This window comes from Pseudophryne corroboree, chromosome 11 (genome assembly GCF_028390025.1).
Source record: "Pseudophryne corroboree isolate aPseCor3 chromosome 11, aPseCor3.hap2, whole genome shotgun sequence".
In the NCBI taxonomy this organism is placed as follows: Eukaryota; Metazoa; Chordata; class Amphibia; order Anura; family Myobatrachidae; genus Pseudophryne; species Pseudophryne corroboree.
Window position 1 is genome coordinate 341,058,165 of NC_086454.1, and position 25,544 is coordinate 341,083,708.

The 25,544-nt window shown below is 47.9% G+C and overlaps 2 protein-coding genes across 3 annotated transcripts in view; both read right to left on the reverse strand.

Annotated features, from left to right (window-relative positions):
* LOC134969909 (pyrethroid hydrolase Ces2e-like) overlaps positions 1 to 22,655 on the reverse strand; it is a 50,983-nt gene extending 28,328 nt beyond the window's left edge. Inside the window, exons 1-5 of the mRNA XM_063946082.1 lie at positions 22,526 to 22,655; positions 9,552 to 9,679; positions 6,710 to 6,805; positions 5,329 to 5,469; positions 3,777 to 3,854 (exon numbers count right to left, since the gene is read on the reverse strand). Coding sequence (XP_063802152.1) covers positions 3,777 to 3,854; positions 5,329 to 5,469; positions 6,710 to 6,805; positions 9,552 to 9,679; positions 22,526 to 22,655 — 573 coding nt within the window. The remainder of the gene's footprint in view (positions 1 to 3,776; positions 3,855 to 5,328; positions 5,470 to 6,709; positions 6,806 to 9,551; positions 9,680 to 22,525) is intronic.
* The window catches only part of LOC134969744 (fatty acyl-CoA hydrolase precursor, medium chain-like), a 186,928-nt gene that overhangs the window by 113,135 nt on the left and 48,249 nt on the right, over positions 1 to 25,544 (reverse strand). The gene's annotated exons all lie outside the window — the stretch shown is intronic.

The window sequence follows — 25,544 nt, forward strand, 5'->3', positions numbered from 1 at the left end:
GCTGTGGATACGAGGTCCGAGAGACCATCCCCAAACAATTCCTCACCCTTATAAGGCAAAAGCTCCATGTGCCTTTTAGAATCAGCATCACCTGTCCACTGCTGGGTCCATAATACCCGCCTGGCAGAAATGGACAGTGCATTAATTCTAGATGCCAGCCGGCAAATATCCCTCTGTGCATCCCTCATATATAAGACGACGTCTTTAATATGCTCTATGGTTAGCAAAATAGTATCCCTGTCGAGGGTATCAATATTATCTGACAGGGTATCAGACCACGCTGCAGCAGCACTACACATCCATGCTGAAGCAATTGCAGGTCTCAGTTTAGTACCTGACTGTGTATATACAGACTTCAGGATAGCCTCCTGCTTTCTATCAGCAGGCTCCTTCAAGGCAGACGTATCCTGAGACGGCAGTGCCACCTTTTTTGACAAGCGTGTGAGCGCCTTATCCACCCTAGGAGACACCTCCCAATGTGACCTATCCTCTGGCGGGAAAGGGTACGCCATCAGTAACTTTTTAGAAATTACCAGTTTCTTATCGGGGGAACCCCACGCTTCTTCACACAGTTCATTCAACTCATCTGATGGGGGAAAAAACACTGGCTGCTTTTTCTCCCCAAACATAATACCCTTTTTACTGGTACCTGGGTTAATGTCAGAAATGTGTAACACATTTTTCATTGCCGTAATCATGCAACGGATGCCCCTTGTGGATTGTGTATATGTCTCATCCTCGTCGACACTGGAGTCAGACTCCGTGTCGACATCTGTGTCTGCCATCTGAGGTAGCGGGCGTTTGTGAGCCCCTGATGGTCTTTGAGACGCCTGGGCAGGCACGGGCTGAGAAGCCGGCTGTCCCACGGCTGTTACGTCATCCAGCCTTTTATGTAAGGAGTTGACACTGTCGGTTAATACCTTCCACATATCCACCCATTCCGGTGTCGGCCCCGCAGGGGGTGACATCACACTTATCGGCACCTGCTCCGCCTCCACATAAGCCTCCTCATCAAACATGTCGACACAGCCGTACCGACACACTGCACACACACAGGGAATGCTCTGACTGAGGACAGAACCACACAAAGTCCTTTGGGGAGACAGAGAGAGAGTATGCCAGCACACACCACAGCGCTATTTAATCAGGGATTTACACTAACACAAAGTGATTTTCCCTATAGCTGCTTTACATATACAGTTTGCGCCTAAATTTAGTGCCCCCCCTCTCTTTTTTACCCTTTGAGCCTGGAAACTGCAGGGGAGAGCATGGGGAGCTGTCTTCCAGCGGAGCTGTGAAGAGGAAATGGCGCCAGTGTGCTGAGGGAGATAGCCCCGCCCCTTTCTAGGCGGACTTCTCCCGCTCTTATATTAATATAATGGCAGGGGATTTTTGCACATATATAGTTATTTTGACTATATAATGTGCTGTTTGCCAATGTAAGGTACTCTAATTGCAGCCCAGGGCCCCCAGCGCCCTGCACCCATCAGTGACCGGAGTATGTGGTGTGCATAGGGAGCAATGGCGCACAGCTGCAGTGCTGTGCGCTACCTTAATGAAGACCGGAGTCTTCAGCCGCCGATTTTCAGGATGTTCTTCTTGCTTCTGGCTCTGCAAGGGGGGCGGCGGCGCGGCTCCGGGACCAGACGACCGAGGCTGGGCCTGTGTTCAATCCCTCTGGAGCTAATGGTGTCCAGTAGCCTAAGAAGCCCAAGCTAGCTGCAAGCAGGTAGGTTCGCTTCTCTCCCCTAAGTCCCTCGTAGCAGTGAGTCTGTTGCCAGCAGATCTCACTGAAAATAAAAAACCTAATAAATACTTTCTTTTCTAGTAAGCTCAGGAGAGCCCACTAGGAGCACCCAGCTCTGGCCGGGCACAGATTCTAACTGAGGTCTGGAGGAGGGGCATAGAGGGAGGAGCCAGTGCACACCAGATATAGTACCTAATCTTTCTTTTAAGAGTGCCCAGTCTCCTGCGGAGCCCGTCTATTCCCCATGGTCCTTATGGAGTACCCAGCATCCACTAGGACGTCAGAGAAACAATATAACCCACCCAAATCTAACTCTCTCTGCACATGTTATATCTGACTCCCCTGCACTGCACATGGGGCCTAATTCAGACCTGATCGGAGGTGTGCGTTTTCGCACAGCAGTGATCAGGTCTGAACTGCGCATGCCAGACAGCCGATGGCTGTCTCAGCCCTGCGATCGCCTCTGTCTGACTGACAGGCAGAGGTGGTCGCTGGGTGGGAGGGAGCGGGCCGGCGGCATTTGGCTGACATTTAGTGGGTGATGTCACACGCATCCGCTGTGACCAGCACAGCAACGGGTAGCTTCCCGTCAGCGCCCAAGAGCTGCGCTGCCAAGGAGCTACTTTTCAAGTACAAAAGAATCGCCGCTGTTCAAAGCTTTTGTACTTGTGCATGGGGGGGGAGGGGCCCTGACATGCGGGGCGGACTAGCCCTGTGCTGGGCGTCCCCCCGCATGTCTGTGTATCTGATCGTAGATGTGCTAATCACTATTCTACTTCTTACACACAGTACGTGCAGATTACAGTGCTAGAGATGATTGGAGCGCACATGCAGAGAACAGTACATAACACAGTAAGCATTGCGTTCTATCATTCCAGGATCTAGGCTGCAACTTCATTACACTTTGCTAATCTTTATATGTTCTTCTAAAGTTCTCCTCAATGCCTTATAGTAGGTTAGGAGCATAACTGGCTCTTCTCGCCTTATACAATATAACAATAGCAGTCAGTCCTCCACACAGCCATATTCCTGCTGTCCTGGCCTTGCGATCATTTACTCTAATATGCGGGGGGATGCCCAGCACAGGGTTAGTCCGCCCCGCATGTCAGGCCCTAACCCTCTCCCCCCCCCCCCCCCCCGCACAGGTACAAAAGCATCGCACGGCGGTGATGCTTTTGCACCTGGCAAGTTGCTCCCTATCTGCGCAGCTCCTGTGCGCTGGCAGGGAGCTACCCGCCCCGTTCTGGGTCACAGCGGCTGTGTGACGTCATGCAGTTGCCATGGAGCGCCCCGCCCCACCCCCCAACGGTCCAGACCGCGCCCTGACAATGGCATTCTAATGCCATTGGCACGCCCCCTCCCACCCCGCGACCACCTCTGACTGTCAATCAGGCAGAGGCGATCGCAGCCAGCGAGATGCCGATAGCATCTCACTGGCCACCCAGGGTGCGCACGCGCAGTACGGCCGCTGCAGGTGCGCACTCCACATTGCTGCAGTCTGAATTACCCCCCTAATCCCAGTCTCTGGTGTTATACAGAAGGTAAAATTGGGAGGCGAGGAGGAACAAGGCTCGGAAGCAACACTGAGGAGTGTAGGAAGCATAGCCAGAGCTCATATAGCATATTGTTTCCTCCTGGTGTAGAAGATGGGTATTGTATTACACCCCTGTCAGATTTACAAAACCGGATGTTGCACATGGATGCGACCCGGCTGAGGCCCCTCTCAGAGTGGTGTCTGGATCTGGGCAACACAGATGCAGTGCCGGCGCTTCGAGATGAGATCTGCTCCAAGCGCCAACTTTTCCTATGCTGTGAACAGGTCCCGGGTCATATCGACCCAGATTACCCATTCATACGGAGTCTTACCCGGGGTCCTTCTCACTAGCAGGGTTAGATACCTGGATTACTAGACCTAGATGGAGCCATTTCCACTGCCAGAAATCCTGGGTTCATGTGCAATAACCATGGACCTACACATCAGTGGAAAAGGGGTATTAGTGATCAGAGAACACGGGTGCACAGATCTCACCAGCAGGGGGATGTTCTCTAGCACTTTGTGGGCGGTTTCTCGGTCCATTCCTTCTCTAATGCCGCTGATATTCAACGCCTGGCAATAACAACACATAAAACATGTTAAAATAGATTTATCATCCAAAGATACCAATTGCCACCATCCTACCTTATTCCCACATTCTCTAACAACATCCACTCTAGACTTAGGGAGTTATTCAGGTTTGTCAGCGGACCCAAAAAGTTAGCAATTGGGCAAAACCATGTGCAGTGCCGGTGGGGCAGATGTAACATGTGCAGAGAGAGTTAGATTTGGGTGGGTTATATTGTTTCTGTCATGATCCGTGCCATATCTCCTTTCTGCCTCTAGGTGTCACTCTCTGCCTCCTGGTCCGTCCAGCACAGGCATGTCCAAACTGCGGCCCTCCAGCTGTTGAGAAACTACACATCCCAGCATGCCCTGACACAGCTTTAGCATTCTCTGACAGCAAAACTGTGTCAGGGCATGCTGGGATATGAAGTTTCACAACAGCTGGAGGGCCAGAGGTCTAGCAGTTTCCACTCTGTGACCTTGCAACCTAGTTATGTGCATCTGTGGTTGCACAAGGGAAGCTGCTATTTATCCGCTGCTCACAAGCACTCCTGTGCCAGATCATCAAGTCTACCTTTGAGGCTGCAACGCTGCAATCTCTCAGCTCCTCGTTAATGGACTACTGAGTAGCTGGCCTGCATTCTCCCAGTACTCAGGTAACCTGCATTCTCTCAGCTCATCGTTAATGGACTACTGAGTAGCTGGCCTGCATTCTCACAGCTCATCATTAATGGACTACCGAGTAGCTGGCCTGCATTCTCCCAGTACTCTGCTATCCTGCATAGCTGGCCTGCACTCTCCCAGTACTCAGGTAACCTGCATAGCTGACCTGCATTCTCTCAGCTCATCGTTAATGGACTACTGAGTAGCTGGCCTGCATTCTCCCAGTACTCTGCTCTCCTGCATAGCTGGCCTGCATTCTCCCGGTACTCAGGTAACCTGTATAGCTGACCTGCATTCTACCAGTACCCTGCTATCCTGCATAGCTGACCTGCTTTGTCCCAGCTCTTCACTATGGTCTACTCAGGGTAACTACAAGTAACAGAGTAGCTGGCCTGCATTCTCCCAGCACTCTGGTATCCTGCATGTTCACAGCTACTTGCTTACATACCTGGTCTCTTATCTGTTGATAATACAGTTTATGCCTATGGATCCTGTTCTTTTGCATTTATAAATCTATATACATTCCTTTTGTCTCCGTATACCTAATTTCATGTACCTACTGCGCACGCACACACAGGGAAGCCTAGTATCCGTGACAGTTTCTGTGCAGGGCAAATACTGGCTGCTTTATTTTTACACTGCAACTTAGATTTCAGTTTCAACACACCCCACCCAAATCTAACTCTCTCTGCACGTTACATCTGTCCCACCTGCGGTGCACATGGTTTTGCCCAATTGGTAACTTTTGGCTTGCTAACAAACCTGAATAAGCCCCTTTATCTGCAAAATAGCTTATTGTATAGAGGAATTAACGTACCATTGGAACCACCCAACCAAACTCCTGCTCTGTCACGCCAGTCATAAACGGAACAGGGTTACTCTCCTTATCAGCCAGAATCTGTTCTACAGGCTTGGGAAAGAACGTCCCGTCTATGTTCCCGGGAAGGGCCAGGAATTTCTGCAGAGATAGAGAAAGCGATAGATAGATCAGGTCAGCGGCAATCATAGGGCTTCATAACACGTGTGCAGAAGGCACATATATCAGATTTGTCTGCAATCTTAGTGGCCTTGGGCAGTTACACAAACGGAAGTGTGTCTGTGTGTGTGTGTATCCTGTTACACTTCTACTATATTTTATTGTGAGGGTAGTTTGTTAGTTTGTGTGCTTGCTGGAAGCCCAGCATTCATGGAAAGGGAGATCAGGGAAACAGGGGAGGTCGTAAACCCAATTTTGATGCAGTTCTTTTATAATAGACCAGGCCTGGCCAACCTGTGGCTCTCCAGCTGTTGTAAAACTACAAGTCCCATCATGCCTTGCCACAGTTTTGCTATTAGGGAATGCTAAAACTGTGGCAGGGCATGCTGGGATGTGTAGTTTCACAACATCTGGAGAGCCACAGGTTGGCCAGGCCTGTAATAGACAATGGTTTTGTGACGGCGACCACAGAGAGAATTCCTAAAATGATTGTACGCAGCCACTGGGACACGTAAAGCCACCGGTGGGCGTCTCTGTACAGATCCAGGCGGCTGCGCCATTTGCATATTTCCGCACACATTCACTGCTGTGACGTCATTAGCGCACATCACTATTTCAGGCCCTGTGTGCAGTGACACTGTATTAGAGAAAAGCCACTAGTCAGGGCCTATGTGGCAGCATGTTGTATACACCGCCTGTATATTGAGTGTATGTGGCTTGTATACCTCCATATTGTGCCCACATATCCTCTCCAGCCTTCTGGAGCATATGAGAGAGACAAAGCCGTAGATTCTTCTTAAACAAACCGGTATGGGTGGAAGCCGGCTCAGCGTGTCTGTGGTCTCTGAATCACGCTGGCACAGAGTCTGTAACTATGTGACTTTCCTTCCACATCTGTATTAAAGCTGAACCCAACGCAGAGCATCACTAGAACAGCTGTACACGTATGTGCGTATAGACTACATATGAAGAACATGCTATGTTCCTCTGCTATCAGCCTATGACCCCAGGATCCCAACTTTACCACAGGAAATGTAGGCCTGACTCAGAGCTGGCGATCTTGTGACTGCTACCAGCAGCTGTCTGCAGTGATGTGCATTTATGGTTTCTTCATGTCATAGGTGAGAATTGTACGGTGGTGCTCGTTATCTGTATATATAGCATTCCCTGTGTGCCCAGCGTTATACTGTGATACAGGGTAATACACAGACATGTACTGTACCAGGACAGAACTTATAGCGATGATCTCCTCTTCAGTTTTTGCCATGAAACAGTCCAGCATCTTGTTCTGGTCACAGCCGGACACATTTGCAACTATCTGCAAAATTTACAATTATCCGGTTACAAGAAGATCTGCAGTGATTCCCAACATTCACTGGTGACAGCGTTTCCACATTGCATATGTTTAACACTTGAGCTCAGCTTTGAGGTGACTATAGGGTTGGCTTCCCCTGCTATAGAGCAACCTGTACCTAAACAGATAAAAATTCCCCAAATGTCCAGCAGTATACCCTGCTGCACCTGTGTATAATGACCACATGTATATACCACTGCACCTGTGTATAATGCCCACATGTATACATACTGCTGCCCCTGTGTATAATGCCCACATGTATATACTGTTGCACCTGTGTATAATGCCCACATGTATATACTGCTGCACCTGTGTATAATGCCCACATGTATATACCGCTGCACCTGTGTATAACGCCCACATGTATATACCACTGCACCTGTGTACAATGCCCACATGTATATACCACTGCACCTGTGTATAATGCCCACATGTATATATACTGTTGCGCCTATATATAATGCCAACATGTATATATTGTTGCACCTGTGTATAACGCCCACATGTATATACCGCTGCACCTGTGTATAAATGCCCACATGTATATATACCGCTGCACCTGTGTATAATGCCCACATGTATATGTACCGCTGCACCTGTGTATAATGCCCACATGTATATGTACCGCTGCACCTGTGTATAATGCCCACATGTATATGTACCGCTGCACCTGTGTATAATGCCCACATGTATATATACTGCTGCCAGTGTTTAATACCCACATGTATATACTGCTGCCAGTGTTTAATACCCACATGTATATACTGCTGCACCTGTGTTTAATACCCACATGTAATTACGGCTGCACCTGTGTATAATGCCCACATGTATATATACTGTTGCACCTGTGTATAATGCCCACATGTATATACTGCTGCACCTGAGTATAATGCCCACACGAACCCTTTGGCTCATATATTATGTGTAAATCTGTCTCTGGTACTAGCCAGTGCCTCCTGAGCCATTTACCTCACTGCACGTCCCTGCCAAGATAGCCATCTATAGTGTATGTGCACATGCGCCGCTATATATTGTTCACTGTATGAATGACATGGTGGAGAACGGCCGTCCTGCTCTTGGATCCAGAAACTTGCAGCTTCACCATGCAATACTGCTGTTCTAGAATCCTGCACCGCTACCTGAAACTAAGGGACCGTCGCTGGCTGGTGAGCAGTCTACACCCCGCTCCACTACAGACCCTGCTTCATCCAACCAAGCAGTGTAACCAGGAGTACCATCACTTTGGTAATAAACTACACTGCCTGGTTAGTGGTTAAGCCACTGGACTGGTTCTTGCCTAAATTACAAGCCACTGGTCTGACAGTGGCTGGTGTGTACAGTACTCTGCTCAACACCAAACTGCAAACACATTCCCAACAGGTGATGGTCCCAGACACAGAAGAGTGAAAGTGTCACTAGGTATCCAGGCACACTGCATGAAAGCACCAAGAGTGCATAACTGTAACAGGCACCCAGGATAGTTAACGGTCTATTTACTAAGCATTGGAGAGAGATAAAGTACCAGTCGATCAGCTCCTAACTGCAATGCTACAGAGGGTGTTTGAAAAATTACAGCTAGGAGACGATTACTGGTACTTTATCTTTCCCTAAGGCTCAAAAATAGACCCCTAAAATACAGAAGGGGCACCTCAATATACAAATGGGAGAAGAATCACCAAAGCATGCAGACTGTATACAGAAGCAGTGGGAAGTTTGTTATGGACACCAGACCAGCACTGAGCCACCATCTTGGCCACATGTAAAAGATATTCATGAAGCAGTGAAAAGAGTGGAGAGGTGAGCCAGTGGAGAAGTTGCCCATGGCAACTAATCATATGTTACATATAATTTTATAGAATGCACTTGACAGATGCTACTTAAAAGCGGATTGGTTGCCATGGACAACTTCTCTACTGGCTCACTTCACTCTTTCACTGCTTCATGAATAGACCCCAGAGAGGACTGCAGCAGAACAGACAGAAAGTGTCTTTTAATCTAAAAGGTGTCACAGCAAACACATTTACAATACCAGACCTGCAGAGTAATGGCTGTAAGGAACACACACAGGAATTACATCTATAAATGGTGTTAATTGAACTTAAATGTGCAGAGAACTACACTACCTAGCAATTTGATACAGTAATTTAACTTAGGTGGAAAAAAGTGCAAAGTTAACAATAGACACAGTGAGAGCAAAGCTATTACAGTTTTAGAAACATGATAACCACTGAAAGGATTCTTGGTATATTGATTCAGGTGCAACAAGACATTAAGCTGCAATGAGGAGTGGTTCACCAAGATAAAGGAGTGCGACTCTATCGCAATCAAAGGAATTGGCAATCAAACATTGACAGCCGCAAAAGTTGGGACAGTTAAAGTTTTCATGAGAATTAGATCAATGATAATAGTTACACAAATACAAAATGTATTCTATGTACCAGTGATGGGAACAAATATTATCACCATCAGTGTCCTACAGCAAAGAGGTCACAAAGTTCAATTTGACAAAGGAGAGTGCATTGGGAGAAACATAAGTGGGACAATCATCGATAAAAGGCACAAGATGTCATCAATTGCTAAGCAATGATGACAAATGAGTCACAGTCTTTGGAACTCAGAAAGAGAAGATTTGGTCACCTTGGATAGGACAGTGTTCAGAAGCTGCAGAACGGGACGGTTACAGGAATGTCAGTGACTAACAAAGAGATACCTGCTTGTGAAAGCTGCATATTTGGGAAACGGAGCCATCAACCATTTCCAAAGTCAACCAGACAATTGTGGACCAGTGGAAGTAAAGTCTGTCAGTTGATACAGATACTTTGTGACATTTATTGATGACTGCACGAGAAAAACACACTTACTGTATACTTTATAGAAGGAGAGATCTGAAGTGGCAAAGAAGATTGCAGACTACAAGAGACTTGTTCAAAACCAAACAGGCTACAGACGCAAAGTTCTGAGATCTAATAACGGTGGAGAGTATTCTCAAGAGGGATGTGGAACAATTCAAGAGAAAATGTGGATTACAACATCAGTTGACCATTGCTTACAGTCCAGAGCGAAACAGTGTTAGTGAACTAGCAAAGCGTACACTAGTGGAGAAAGCAAGGCATATGCTGAAGGACATAAGCCTTGAGAAACAGTGATGGGTGGAAGCCATTTCCACAGTTCTCTACTTAGAGAACCGTTCTCCAACAGCTGCCCTAAAGGCATAATACCAATTAAGGCCTGTTCAAAGAGAAAACCAAGTGTAAAACATCTAAGAACACGTGGGAGTACTGCTTATGTCCATATACTAAAGGAAAGAAGATGCTAGCTGGATTTGAATCAATAAACTGCATAATGCTCAGTTATGGTCATGAACGTAAAGGCTATAGATTGTGGAATCCAGTTACAAGGAAGCTTGTCAAGTCAAGGGACGATGTATTTAAAGAGACAATACAAGTTACAGAAAAGCTGGATTTTGGCATGCAGAGCACGTGTCATTGGACATGCCAGTAACTAGAGTTAAATCTGAACCTGGTATCGCTCACATGGTCCGCCCTAATTAGGTTGACAGTCATTAGTTCGGCCACTATTGGTCAACATGGCAAAGGTAGACATGATGAAAAAGTCAACAGGGACTAAAGGTCGACACTGTAAAAGGTCAACCTTGACAAATGGTCAACCCAGAAAAGGTTGACGCACCATTTTTTAATTGTTTGCTGTGGTTTTCACCATCACAGCACATGGAACCCCAATTAGTGTACTGCATCCCCTCACATGGCTTGCTAGCTTCAGGCAAGGTTACTTTACCTATTCGTAGTCCACATGGATGGCAACATGAAAAAGTAGACCTAAAAACGAAAAAAAAAACAACGAAAAAAAAAAACAAAAACAAAAAAACAGGATTTGAACCTGAGGCTGGTATCTGGATGGTAGATCGACCTTAATTATGTCGACCGTCAATAGGCTTACCACCAATAGTCTACATGCATTAGTTTGACATGGACAAAATGTCGACGTGGTCATTAGGTCGACAGTGCTTATGGTCGACGGGTACAAAAGGTCGACAGATGCATGTGGTCGACACTGCTTTTTTTCCTTCTCCTAGTCCGTAGAGGATGCTGGGGTCCACTTCATGACCATGGGGTATAGACGGTTCTGCAGGAGCCATGGGTACTCTTAAGACTTTTCAATGGGTGTGAACTGGCTCCTCCCTTTATGCCCTCCTCCAGACCTCAGTTATAAGAACTGTGCCCAGGGAGACGGACATTTCGAGGAAAGGATTTACTTTAAACTAGTGGCGAGATACATACCAGCTCACACCTCAACCATGCCGCACAACATGGCATTCAACAGAACACATGCCAACAGGCATGAACCAATGACAGCAAAATGCTGAAACTAATATAACACAACTTGTGTAACTCTAATAACAAAACTGCAGGTAAAGTACGCACTGGGACGGGCGCCCAGCATCCTCTACGGACTAGGAGAAAAGGATTTACCGGTAGGTATCAAAATCCTGTTTTCTCATACGTCCTAGAGGATGCTGGGGTCCACTTCATGACCGTGGGGTTTATACCAAAGCTCCAGTACGGGCGGGAGAGTGCGGATGACCCTGCAGCACCGATTGACCGAACTTGAGGTCTTCATCGGCTAAGGTGTCAAACTTGTAGAATTTAGCAAATGTGTTTGACCCCGACCAAGTAGCTGCTCGGCAAAGTTGGAATGCCGAGACCCCCCGGGCAGCCGCCCAGGATGAGCCCACCTTCCTAATGGAATGGGCCTTCACCGACATCGGTAACGGCAATCCAGCCATAGTATGAGCGTGCTGAATCGTACTTCTGATCCAACGCGCAATAGTCTGCTTGGAAGCAGGACAATCACTGGGTTTTTTTTGTCCCGGGAAGAAACCACGGAACCAAAGAAGAAAACCTCTTTGTGGGGGCACTCATTTAAAGATTATTGTTTAAAAGTTTATTTAATTAAATTCATTAAAATTGTTTGTACGTGTAAATTCCTTTTGCTACACCTCTATAAAGGTTAGCAGACAGAAGACATCTAACAAGACAATGTAACAAGTGACACTTCCTATAGAATTAGTAAATAATTTACCTTCTATTTGTTGAAGAGGACTGTATTTCTTTGCGCATCTTTCAGGAAAATCCATTTCTCTTATAGTTTGCCATAATGCAACGGTATTCCAGCATGTATAGTAATTAGATAGCAGTTAGTAACCCACACTATGTTTTTATGAGGGTGTGTAATTACTTAAAAGTGCAATCAAAAGATCTTTAGGAAGTCGATATTCACAGCCCGGTGAATGAATATGTGAGTTAAATTAATTGCGTGGTGTTAAGAATTTGCATGAGAAATTGTTAGACAATAATACCACGTCGGGCATTTACATAGAGAAATACCGCTATTCCAGTGATATACCTTATATGGACCTAAGATAGGTATAGAAGGTCAGACCAGGGCCGGGTGTCCGCCAACTTCTACTGCCTTCCCATGTGTGGAACTCCACAGTGAATGGGAGGTGAGAGGGTCAGGCGGCCGGCGCTGGTGTGAAGAAAGAAGAGGGTGCTTACTGCTATTGATAGCCGCGGGTCACAGAGTCTCTGGTGGCCCGACGGTCATTGCAGAGAGACGAGTCCCGCAGCTTGTCAATGAGAGAGCACCGGAATACCTGTATGTGATGTTCTTGTGTGTGCGGTGTGTTACAGACGTCACGGTGACGTCATTCGGAATCCCCGTGCAGAGAACACGGCTCCGATCACGGGCGGCAAGAGAGACACGAGCCCTATTACAGCGGCGACCGCACACACAAGAACATCACATACAGGTATTCCGGTGCTCTCTCATTGACAAGCTGCGGGACTCGTCTCTCTGCAATGACCGTCGGGCCACCAGAGACTCTGTGACCTGCGGCTATCAACAGCAGTAAGCACCCTCTTCTTTCTTCACACCAGCGCCGGCCGCCTGACCCTCTCACCTCCCATTCACTGTGGAGTTCCACACATGGGAAGGCAGTAGAAGTTGGCGGACACCCGGCCCTGGTCTGACCTTCTATACCTATCTTAGGTCCATATAAGGTATATCACTGGAATAGCGGTATTTCTCTATGTAAATGCCCGACGTGGTATTATTGTCTAACAATTTCTCATGCAAATTCTTAACACCACGCAATTAATTTAACTCACATATTCATTCACCGGGCTGTGAATATCCACTTCCTAAAGATCTTTTGATTGCACTTTAAGTAATTACACACCCTCATAAAAACATAGTGTGGGTTACTAACTGCTATCTAATTACTATACATGCTGGAATACCGTTGCATTATGGCAAACTATAACAGAAACGGATTTTCCTGAAAGATGCGCAAAGAAATACAGTCCTCTTCAACAAATAGAAGGTAAATTATTTACTAATTCTATAGGAAGTGTCACTTGTTACATTGTCTTGTTAGATGTCTTCTGTCTGCTAACCTTTATAGAGGTGTAGCAAAAGGAATTTACACGTACAAACAATTTTAATGAATTTAATTAAATAAACTTTTAAACAATAATCTTTAAATGAGTGCCCCCACAAAGAGGTTTTCTTCTTTGGTTCCGTGGTTTCTTCCCGGGACAAAAAAACCCCAGTGATTGTATCTGTCATTTCCTCGGGGGAGCACCGCCAACACCACTAATTATTCAAGAAATTATTCCAGGTCACTTACTATATGTTGGTTACATATATACCTTATACACATTTTTCATAGCAGTGCAGGAATACCCCATTTCCATGTCTTGGAAGCAGGACACCCAATCTTGTTGGGAGCGTACAGGACAAACAAAGACTCTGTTTTCCGTATTCGAGCTGTTCTAGCGACATAAATCTTCAAAGCTCTAACCACATCTAGAGACTTTGACTCAGTGAACGTGTCAGTAACTACTGGCACCACAATAGGTTGGTTTATGTGGAAAGATGAAACCACCTTCGGAAGAAAATGTTGACGAGTCCTCAACTCTGCCCTATCTTCATGGAAGATCAGGTAAGGGCTCTTGTGAGACAAGGCCCCCAATTCAGACACCCGCCGCGCGGATGGCAATGCCAAAAGCATCACCACTTTCCAAGTGAGAAACTTCAACTCTATCTCTTGTAGAGGGTCAAACCAATCTGATTGAAGGAACTGCAACACCACGTTAAGGTCCCATGGTGCCACTGGAGACACAAATGGAGGCTGGATGTGCAGAACCCCTTTCACAAAGGTCTGAACCTCTGGAAGAGAGGCCAATTGTTTTTGGAAGAACAGTGACAAGGCCGAAATCTGGACCTTGATTGATCCCAATCGTAGGCCCGCCTCCACACCAGCCTGCAGAAAACGGAGAAAACATCCCAATTCAAACTCTTCCGTAGGAGCCTTCCTGGATTCACACCAAGACACACATGTTCTCCAAATACGGTGGTAATGTTTCTAAGTTACTCCTTTCCTGGCCTGAATAAGGGTGGGGGATGACTACTTTGGGAACACCCTTTCGGGCTAGGATCCGGCGCTCAACAGCCATGCCGTCAAACGTAGCCACGATAAGTCTTGATACACGCACGGCCCCTGCTGCAGCAGGTCCTCGCCAAGAGGAAGAGGCTGAGGATCTTCTATGAGCAACTCCTGAAGATCTGGGTACCAAGCCCTCCTTGGCCAGTCTGGGGCAATGAAGATTGCTCGAACTCTTGTTCTTCTTATGATCCTGAGCACTTTTGGGATCAGTGGAAGTGGAGGGAAGACATACACCGACTGGAACACCCACTGGGCCACTAGCGCATCCACTGCTATTGCTTGAGGGTCTCTCGACCTGGAACAATATTTCTGAAGCTTCTTGTTGAGATGAGATACCATCATGTCTAATTGAGGAACTCCCCAAAGACTTGTCACCTCTGTGAAGACTTCTTGGTGTAGGCCCCACTCTCCTGGATGGAGATCGTGTCTGCTGAGGAAGTCTGCTCCCCAGTTGTCTACTCCCGGAATGAAAATTGCCGACAGAGCCTTTACATGTCTTTCTGCCCAGAGGAGGATCTTCGTCACCTCTGCCATTGCCGCTCTGCTTTTCGTTCCGCGCTGCCTGTTTATGTACGCGACTTCTGTTACATTCCTGACTTGACCAATTTCCCTGGAAGCTTTCTCCCTGAGTGGCAGCTCCCCAGCCTCGGAGACTTGCATCCGTGGTTACCAGGAGCCAGTCCTGAATCCCGAACCTGCGTCCCTCTAGTAGGTGAGAACTGTGTAGCCACCACAGGAGTGAAATCCTGGCTTTTGAAGACAGGATTATCTTCCGGTGCATGTGTAGGTGGGATCCCGACCACTTGTCCAACAGGTCCCACTGGCATGGAACCAGAGGCGTAACTAGGGTTTTTGGAGCCCAGGGCAAGATCAATAATGGCGCCCCCCCCCCAAAAAAAAAATAATAATAATAATTTTTTTTTAATAAAATAAATTAATAAAATGATAATGAAAAAAAAAATACAAAAGGAAAGTATGTGCAGATGCCACCGGTGTCACTGCATATAAAGATGTCAGGGTGTGTATGTATGTGTATGTAGGTGCAGTGGTCGAAGTTGAATTTTTGAAGGTGGAATGAAAGAGTGCAGATAGCAATTATGCGCGCGCCGAAGGCGCGCGCGCTCTGGAAAAGGGGCGTGGTCACTCAAAAGGGGCGTGTCCTTCAGTATAGTAGGACCCCTTATACTATCTAGTACTGGTGCCCCTTTCACATTATAGCACACGGTATGAGCAGAAATTCACATTATAGCACACAGTATGAGCCGAAATTCACATTGCCCCACACGGCATGAGCCGAAATTCACATTATAGCACACAGTATGAGCCGAAATTCACATTACCCCACATGGTATGAGCCAAAATTCACATTATAGCACACGGTATGAGCCGAAATTCACATTATAGCACACGGTATGAGCCAAAATTCACATTACTCCACATGGTATGAGCCAAAATTCACATTTCCCCACATGGTATGAGCAGAAATTCACATTTCCCCACATGGTATGAGCAGAAATTCACATTACAGCACACGGTATGAGCCGAAATTCACATTACAGCACACGGAATGAGCCAAAATTCACATTACCCCACATAGTATGAGCCGAAATTCACATTATAGCACACGGTATTAGCCAAAATTCACGTTACAGCACATGATATGAGCCAAAATTCCCATTATAGAGTTAGGGGATCCTACCCCCAGAATTAACATGGCCTGTGGGGCACTATGATGAGGGGAGCCCACCCCCTTAATAGACTAATTGCAGAGTTTAGCAGCGGAAGGGCTGCAGCGTTTTCTCACCCCAAGCTGCGGCGCTTCTGCCACCTCCGACACTCCACATCTTCGGCACCACCCGGGATGCAGAGCACCGCACCGGGTATGCACCCTTTTCAGTGTGGCCTGCTGCGCTCCGAAGGGGTTCTTGTTTCATGCTGCAGGATCTCGATGTGCGCCTTCCTCCCCGCTGTTACTGTCACGGTAAGCATTAGTATCGTTTACCGCAGAGGCCATTTTCTGAGGCATATGTGTTAAACCTCAGGAACTGAGATGCCCTTCTCACCATACAGCTGTGTGGCCGAGCCGGGCGGGGGGACAGCCAGCAGCAGCATGCCGGATATCAGCTGCAGAGGGTGCGGGCTGTACATACTTGGGGCAGCTGGATATTCAACAGTGCTGAAAGCCTCCGGAGCCCGCACCCCCGGAGCTGCAGTACACCGGCAGAGGACACCCATCCCCCGAACCCTGCGTAGCCCAAAGCCGGAGATCAGCAGCATGTTGAACGCGGAAGCAGAAGCTGCTTATTGCCGGTCAGCATGCTGCTGATCTCCGGCTTTGGGCTCCGCATGTGCATTACAGCCCCCACCCTCGGCTGCTGATATCTGGCATGCTGCACCTGCTGCTGGCTTTCCACCCGCCCGGCACGCCCACCCAGCTGGATGGTGAGTAAGAAGGGCATCTCAGTGCCCGTGGTTTAATACATATCTCTCTTCGGTAAATGGCAATTAGTACATCCCACACACACTGATTACACACACACAGACTGGCCACCCCCAAATCCTACACACACCCACTCAGACTACACACACACACACACACACACACACACACACACACACACACATTCTCATACTTTCTCTCCCCCACACACACACTGGACTGCAAAAATTTACACACACTGACACTGTTCCACACACACACAATTAACACACACACTCACACTGTCCCACACACACAATTAACACACACGCACACTGTCCCACACACCAGTGGCGTGCGGTGAGGTCAGTGGCGTGCGGTGAGGCACTACAGCCATAATGTCCGCCGAATCCTGTCGATGAACCCTACCGCCACCGAGCCAATGCCCGCCACTGCCTCTGAGCCGATGCCACCACCAATGGCTTACAAACTCGCCCACCATCAACTGACCCAGCCCTCCGCCACTAATTTGCAACTCAGTCCAAAGTTGCCAATGCCCGCTGCATGCCTGCTCATCATACTTGTGATGTTGTATTGTACATTTTTATAGAAAAAAATAATAATCAGTGTTTGGGACTGGGAAGGGAGTGGGAGGAGGACATGAATGCAATTTTGTTGTCCAGGGTTTCCATTAACTTAATGGAGAAGGGTCTGAATGGGTTAAAAATGTAAAAAAAAACTGCATGAGGTCCCCCTCCTAAGTATAACCAGCCTCTGGCTCTTTGAGCCGGTCCTGGTTGTTTAAATACTGGGAAAAAATTGGACAGGGGTTCCCCGTATTTAGACAACCAGCATCGGGCTCTTAGTCCGGTCCTGGTTCCAAAAATACGGGGGACAAAAGATGTAGGGGTCCCCCCGTATTTTTAAAACCAGCACCGGGCTCCACTAGCCAGGGACATAATGCCACAGCCGGGGGACACATTTATGTAGGTCCCTGCGGCCGTGGCATTACCCCCCCAACTAGTCACCACTGGCCGGGGTTCCCTGGAGGAGTGGGGACCCCTTAAATCAAGGGGTCACCCCCCCTCCAGGCACCCAAGGGCCAGGGGTGAAGCCCGAGGCTGTCCCCCCCATCCGTGGGCTGTGGATGGGAGGCTGATAGCCATGTAAGTAAAAAAAGAATATTGTTTTTTGTTGTGGAACTACAAGGCCCAGAAAGCCTCCCCCGCTTGCTGGTACTTGGAGAACCTCAAGTACCAACATGCAGGGAAATAACGGGCCCGCCGGTACCTGTAGTTCTACAACAGAAAAAATACCCAAATAAAAACACAACTCACACACCGTGACAGTAAAAATTTATTAAAGCACACTGACACACTCACACATACTTACCTATATCCCACGCCGGTCACGTCCACTTGTCCAGTAGAATCCAATAGGGGTAGCTGTAAAAATGAGAGACACATTACTTACCTACATCCCACGCCGGTCACGTCCACTTGTCCAGTAGAATCCAGTAGGGGAATCTGTAAAAATGAAAGACAGATTACTTACCTACATCCCACGCCAGTCACGTCCACTTGTCCAGTAGAATCCAATAGGGGTACCTGTAAAAATGAGAGACAGATTACTTACCTACATCCCACGCCGGTCACGTCCACTTGTCCAGTAGAATTCAATAGGGGTACCTGTAAAAATGAGAGACAGATTACTTACCTACATCCCACGCTGGTCACGTCCACTTGTCCAGTAGAATCCAGTAGGGGAATCTGTAAAAATGAGAGACAGATTACTTACCTACATCCCACGCTGGTCACGTCCACTTGTCCAGTAGAATCCAGTAGGGGAATCTGTAAAAATGAGAGACAGATTACTTACCTACATCCCACGCCGGTCACGTCCACTTGTCCAGTAGAATCCAATAGGGGTACCTGTGAAAATGAGAGAGAGATTACTTACCTACATCCCACGCCGATCACGTCCACTTGTCCAGTAGAATCCAATAGGGGTACCTGTAAAAATGAGAGACAGATTACTTACCTACATCCCACGCTGGTCACGTCCACTTGTCCAGTAGAATTCAATAGGGGTACCTGTAAAAATGAGAGACAGATTACTTACCTACATCCCACGCTGGTCACGTCCACTTGTCCAGTAGAATTCAATAGGGGTACCTGTAAAAATGAGAGACAGATTACTTACCTACATCCCACGCTGGTCACGTCCACTTGTCCAGTAGAACCCAGTAGGGGAATCTGTAAAAATGAGAGAGAGATTACTTACCTACATCCCACGCCGATCACGTCCACTTGTCCAGTAGAATCCAATAGCGTTACCTGTAAAAATGAGAGACAGATTACTTACCTACATCCCACGCCGATCACGTCCACTTGTCCAGTAGAATCCAATAGGGCAGGGGTTCTCAAACTCGGTCCTCAGGACCCCACACAGTGCATGTTTTGCAGGTAACCCAGCAGGTGCACAGGTGTATTAATTACTCACTGACACATTTTAAAAGGTCCACAGGTGGAGCTAATTATTTAACTTGTGATTCTGTGAGGAGACCTGCAAAACATGCACTGTGTGGGGTCCTGAGGACCGAGTTTGAGAACCTGTGCAATAGGGGAATCTGTAAAATGAGAGACAGATTACTTACCTACATCCCACGCCGGTCACGTCCACTTGTCCAGTAGAATCCAATAGCGTTACCTGTAAAAATGAGAGACAGATTACTTACCTACATCCCACGCTGGTCACGTCCACTTGTCCAGTAGAACCCAATAGAGGAATCTGTAAAAATGAGAGACAGATTACTTACCTACATCCCACGCCGATCACGTCCACTTGTCCAGTAGAATCCAATAGGGGTACCTGTAAAAATGAGAGACAGATTACTTACCTACATCCCACGCCGGGTCACGTCCACTTGTCCAGTAGAATCCAATAGGGGTACCTGTAAAAATGAGAGACAGATTACTTACCTACATCCCACGCCGGTCACGTCCACTTGTCCAGTAGAATTCAATAGGGGTACCTGTAAAAATTAAAATGATACTTACAAACTGCAATCCACAGGAGGAGAGAGAGAGAGAGAGAGAGAGAGAGAGAGAGAGAGAGAGAGAGAGAGAGAGAGAGAGAGAGAGAGAGAGAGAGAGAGAGAGAGAGAGAGAGAGGAGGGGGGGGGGGGGGGGGGGAGAGACTAACCTGCTGCTGCTGCCGGGGAGACCGGCACACACTGCAGGGCCACGACGGGAGGACGGAGCCGGCGGAGCAGGGGGAGAGCCGCACACCGCCGCTCCTGTCAGCGGCAGCGGAGGAGGATGGGGCGCACACTACAGACGCCAATAACCGCCGGGACAATTAACACACACACACACACACAATTAACCCACGCACACTGTCCCACACACAATTAACACACACGCACGCACACTGTCCCACACACACAAATATCACACACGCACACTGTCCCACACACAATTAACAAACACGCACTGTCCCACACACACACAATTAACACACTCACACTGTCCCACACACACACACACACACTTAACACACGCACACTGTCCCACACACACACAATTAACACACACGCACACTGTCCCACACACACACACAATTGATACACACGCACACTGTCCCACACACACACACACAATTGACACACACGCACACTGTCCCACACACACACAATTAACACACACTCAAACTGTCCCACACACACACAATTAACACACTCACACTGTCCCACACACACACAATTAACACACGCACACTGTCCCACACATACACAATTAACACACGCACACTGTCCCACACATACACAAATAACACACGCACACTGTCCCACACACACACAATTAACATGCACTCAAAACTGTCCCACACACACAATTAAACACACTCACACTGTCACACACACACACACACAATCAACAAACACGCACTGTCCCACACACACAATTAACACACTCACACACACAATTAACACACACACACACTGTCCCATACACACACAATTAACACACGCACACTGTCCCACACACACACACAGTCACACACACACACAATTTACACACACTCAAACTGTCCCACACACACAATTAACACACTCACACTGTCCCACACACAATGTCACACGCACACTGTCCGACACACACACACTTAACACACACACACACAAAATGTCCCGCACCCCCTTCCCGCTCACCTGCACTTACTGCTGTTCAGGGCAGGGGCCGCACGCCCCCCCGAGGTCGCGCACGCGCATGCGCGCACCTCCGCGATCGCGATCGCGTACACACACACTTTTGCAGGGGGGAGTAGGGGGAGGCTCCTGGCTGCCGCTGCCTGTCTATTGTGACAGGCACAGCAGCCGGGGAGACAGGGAAAGCGCCGCGGGTAGCGCCGGCGGAATCCCTGAAGCATGGGGCGAGTGGGCCGTGCAGGTGCCGGTGGCGCCCCCCTCTGTTGGGGCTGCCATGGCGCCCAGGGCACGTGCCCTGCTCGCCCCGTGCTAGATACGCCTCTGCATGGAACCTGCAAACTGTATGGCCTCGTAGGCCGCCACCATCTTCCCCAACAACTGAATGCACTGATGGATCGACACACTCGATGGTTTCAATATCTGTTTTACCATTTTCTGGATTTCCAGAGCCTTTTCCACCGGAAGAAATACTCTCTGAACTTCTGTGTCCAGAATCATCCCGAGAAAAGACAATCTTGTTGTCGGTTCCAACTGTGACTTTGGATAATTTATGATCCAACCGTGTTGTTGGAGTATTGACAGGGAGAGTGTGATGTTTTGTAACAACTGCTCCCTGGATCTCGCCTTTATCAGGAGATCGTCTAGAAAAGGAATTATAATGACTCCTTTTTGACGCAGGAGAACCATCATCTCCGCCATCACCTTGGTGAATGCCCTTGGCGCCGTGGAAAGACCGAAAGGTAACGTCTGGAATTGGTAATGGCAATCCTAAACCGCGAATCTCAGATAAGGCTGGTGAGGAGGATAAATGGGAACATGCAAGTAAACATCTTTTATGTCTACAGACACCATGTACTCCCCCTCCTCCAGACTGGAAATCACTGCTTTCAGTGATTCCATTTTGAACTTAAATCGTTTCAAGTAGAGATTCAGATTTTTCAGGTTCAGGATCGGTCTGACCGAGCCTTCCGGCTTCAGAACTACAAAAAGGCTTGAATAAAACCCCCTCCCCTTGTTGTGACAAAGGTACCAGGACTATGACCTGATCCTGACATAATGTTTGGATTGCCGCTGTTACTGCTTCCCTTTCTGGAAGAGAAGCTGGCAAGGTCGATTTGAAAAATCGGCATGGGGGAACGTCTTGAAACTCCAGCTTGTATACCTGGGACAATATTTGCAACACCCAGGGATCCAGGCCAGACAGAATCCAACCTTGGATGAACAGTTTGAGACGTGCCCCCACCCGAGCGGCCTCCCGCAAAGGAGCACCAGTGTCATGCTGAAGATTTGGCAGAAGTAGGGGTAGACTTCTGCTCCTGGGAACCTGAAGCTGCTGTGGACTTTTCCCTTTCCCTACCCGCAAAGAAGGGGGAACCTCTTGCTTTTTTGTATTTATTGGGCCGAAAGGACTGCATGTGCGGGTGATATGTCTTTTTTGCCGGTGCAGGCAAAGAGGGCAAAAATGTCGACTTACTGCAGTAGCCGCCGAGACTAACGCATCCAGTCCATCGCCAAATATGGCCTCACCTTTATATGGGAGAGCCTCCATATTTCTTTTGGAATCAGCATCTGCGTTCCACTGGCGAATCCACAACGCTCGCCGAGCCGATACGGCTTGTGAACTCAAGAGTCCAATATCTTTCATCGCTTCTAGCATGTATGCGGCAGCGTCTTTGATATTCCCTGACTAAAGGAGTAACTCATCTTTATCAATCGTGTCATCAGACACGCTTTCTGACCATTTTTCAATAGCGCGACTCACCCACGCGCAAGCAATTGTGGGCCTGAGCAGCGTACCATTGGCAACCTAAATGGATTTCAATGTAGTTTCCATCTTTCGGTCTGCCGGCTCTTTTAGTGAAGCCGTGCCAGGTGCAGGGAGAATTACCTTCTTTGTCAAACTGGACAGTGCACTGTTTAACACAGGGGGTGACTCCCATTTTTTCCTGTCCTCCACCGGGAAAGGATAAGCTGAATTCTCTTGGGAATAAGAAATTTATTTTCGGGATTCACCCACATCCCTTCAAAGAGTGTATTAAGCTTGTGGGAAGGAGGGAAAGTGACCTTAGATTTCTTTTCTTTATAGAAATAAGCCTTCTCCTGAGGTACAGGAGTGGCTTCCGTGACTTCCAGAACTTCCCTTATAGCCACAATCATATATTGTATATTTTTTGCCAATTTATTATCTATTTCTCTGGAGTCACTATCGTCGACAGAAGAATCAGTGTCGGTATCAGTATCAGTATTCACAATATTCGCAAATGGTCTCTTATGTGACCCAGAGGGGTTGCCTGCGGATGAAAAATCACATCCTCCACAGATTTTCTCCAGCACTCAGCATGAGATTCAGACTTATCTAATCTCCTATTGATATGATGCATACAATCACGTATTTCTTTCACCCATGCAGGCTCTTAGTGTGCCGGCAGCGCCAACACATTACACTTCTGTGTCCCTAAAATGGTTTCCTCCGACGGGAGGAACTCCCTGCCTCTGACATGTCTTACACACGTGTACAACACACACACAAAGACACACTGGGACTTATAGGGGACAGACCCACAGTAAAATCTGTCAGAGGGATACAGTTTAGGAGCAGCCAGTTCACAACCCCAGCGCCAGTATCTAATGCCTGTGAACACAGAATGCCCACTGACATGCAGCGCTTTTTACACAGTAAAACACACTTGTAAAGCACCAAATTCGCTTGTGCCCCCTCCTGTTTTGCACCCTGATACTTGTAGTCAGAAGTGAAGGAGGACCAGCGATGTCTCTGCAGCCTGAGGAGAGAGAAAATGGCACTGAGCAGTGTGCTGGCTGCCTTAGGAAGAAGCTCCGCCCTTATTACCTCAGGAACTTTTCATAATATACTGGCGGGGGTAGGGCTGTGCCTGGGCATCTTATGCCCCCCTTTTTGCCCTTTATAGAGGTGTTTTTGCTGCCCAGGGCACCCCCCGCGCCCTGCAGTGCCTGTGTGTGTGGGCAGCAATGGCGCGCTGCGCTCCTGCCAGCCGCGCTTTACCTCAGTCACTTTTCTTGATAGAAGATCTGTCTTCTTCTACTCACCTGTCTTCTGACTTCTGGCTCTGTAAGGGGGGTGACGGCGTGCTGTGGGAGTGAACATCTAGACACGGCTAGCGTTCAGTACCCTTCAGGAGCTAATGGTGTCCTGTCAGCCAGAAGCAGAGCCATGAAACTCTTCAGGAAGTTGGTTCCTACTTCTGCCTCCACAGTCCCACGAAGCAGGGAGTCTGTTGCCAGCAGTTCTCCCTGAAAATAAAAAAAACTAACATAAGTCTTTTCAGAGAAACTCAGTAGAGCTCCTCTGGAGTGCATCCAGTCTGCCTGGACACGTTTCTAAAAACTGAGGTCTGGAGGAGGGGCATAGAGGGAGGAGCCAGTTCACACCCATTGAAAAGTCTTAAGAGTGCCCATGGCTCCTGCGGAACCATCTATACCCCATGGTCATGAAGTGGACCCCAGCATCCTCTAGGACATATGAGAAAAAGAAAAAAAATACCAAAAAGGCCATCTTCTGCACTGAGGGCACCACGATACTCAGTTTGGGAGCCACTGATATAACACACCCAATGGATACTTATGTTTCAGTTTCACTATTAGCAAAATATATTTGCAATTACTACAAGTATGTATCTCTCTTCACTATTACTCTGAGTGGATTCCGCGCTCATGTGTAATGTGTGTCAGAGATTGTGTTACATGGTATATAAGTAAGACAGAAAATCCACCACAAGATTCCACACAAAACCATCTAACAATTCTCACAGGAACTGAAAGCAGCAGATTCACGTGTTCACCTCCAAGGACCTCAGCGTTACTCTGTATAACCAAACCCTGTCTGTGTGCCAGGCTCAGCTGCCAATGGGCTCGTAATCACCCATCTATTTATTGTTATCCGCCCATCTCCATAGCACAGATAATTCATGCGTCAACAATATTATTCAGGGTTTGGCAGCGCTCTGCTGTATAGTCTGGTGTGCCGGCAATAGGAAGAGAAACAAATACTGGATGGAGCTAGGGTCCCCAGCAGCACAGAGTAGTGATGTCACACTGATACAGGAAGCCACAGGCTGAGAGTTATATAGTGGAAGGAGCAGGGTCCCCAGCAGCACAGAGTAGTGATGTCAGGCTGCTGTCACACTGATACAGGAAGCCACAGACTGAGAGTTATATAGTGGCAGGAGCAGGGTCCCCAGCAGCACAGAGTAGGGATGTCAGGCTACTGTCACACTGATACAGGAAGCCACAGACTGAGAGTTATATAGTGGTAGGAGCAGGGTCCCCAGCAGCACAGAGTAGGGATGTCAGGCTGCTGTCACACTGATACAGGAAGCCACAGGCTGAGAGATGTATAGTGATAGGAGCAGGGTCCCCAGCAGCACAGAGTAGGGATGTCAGGCTGCTGTCACACTGATACAGGAAGCCACAGGCTGAGAGATGTATAGTGATAGGAGCAGGGTCCCCAGCAGCACAGAGTAGGGATGTCAGGCTGCTGTCACACTGATACAAGAAGCCACAGGCTGAG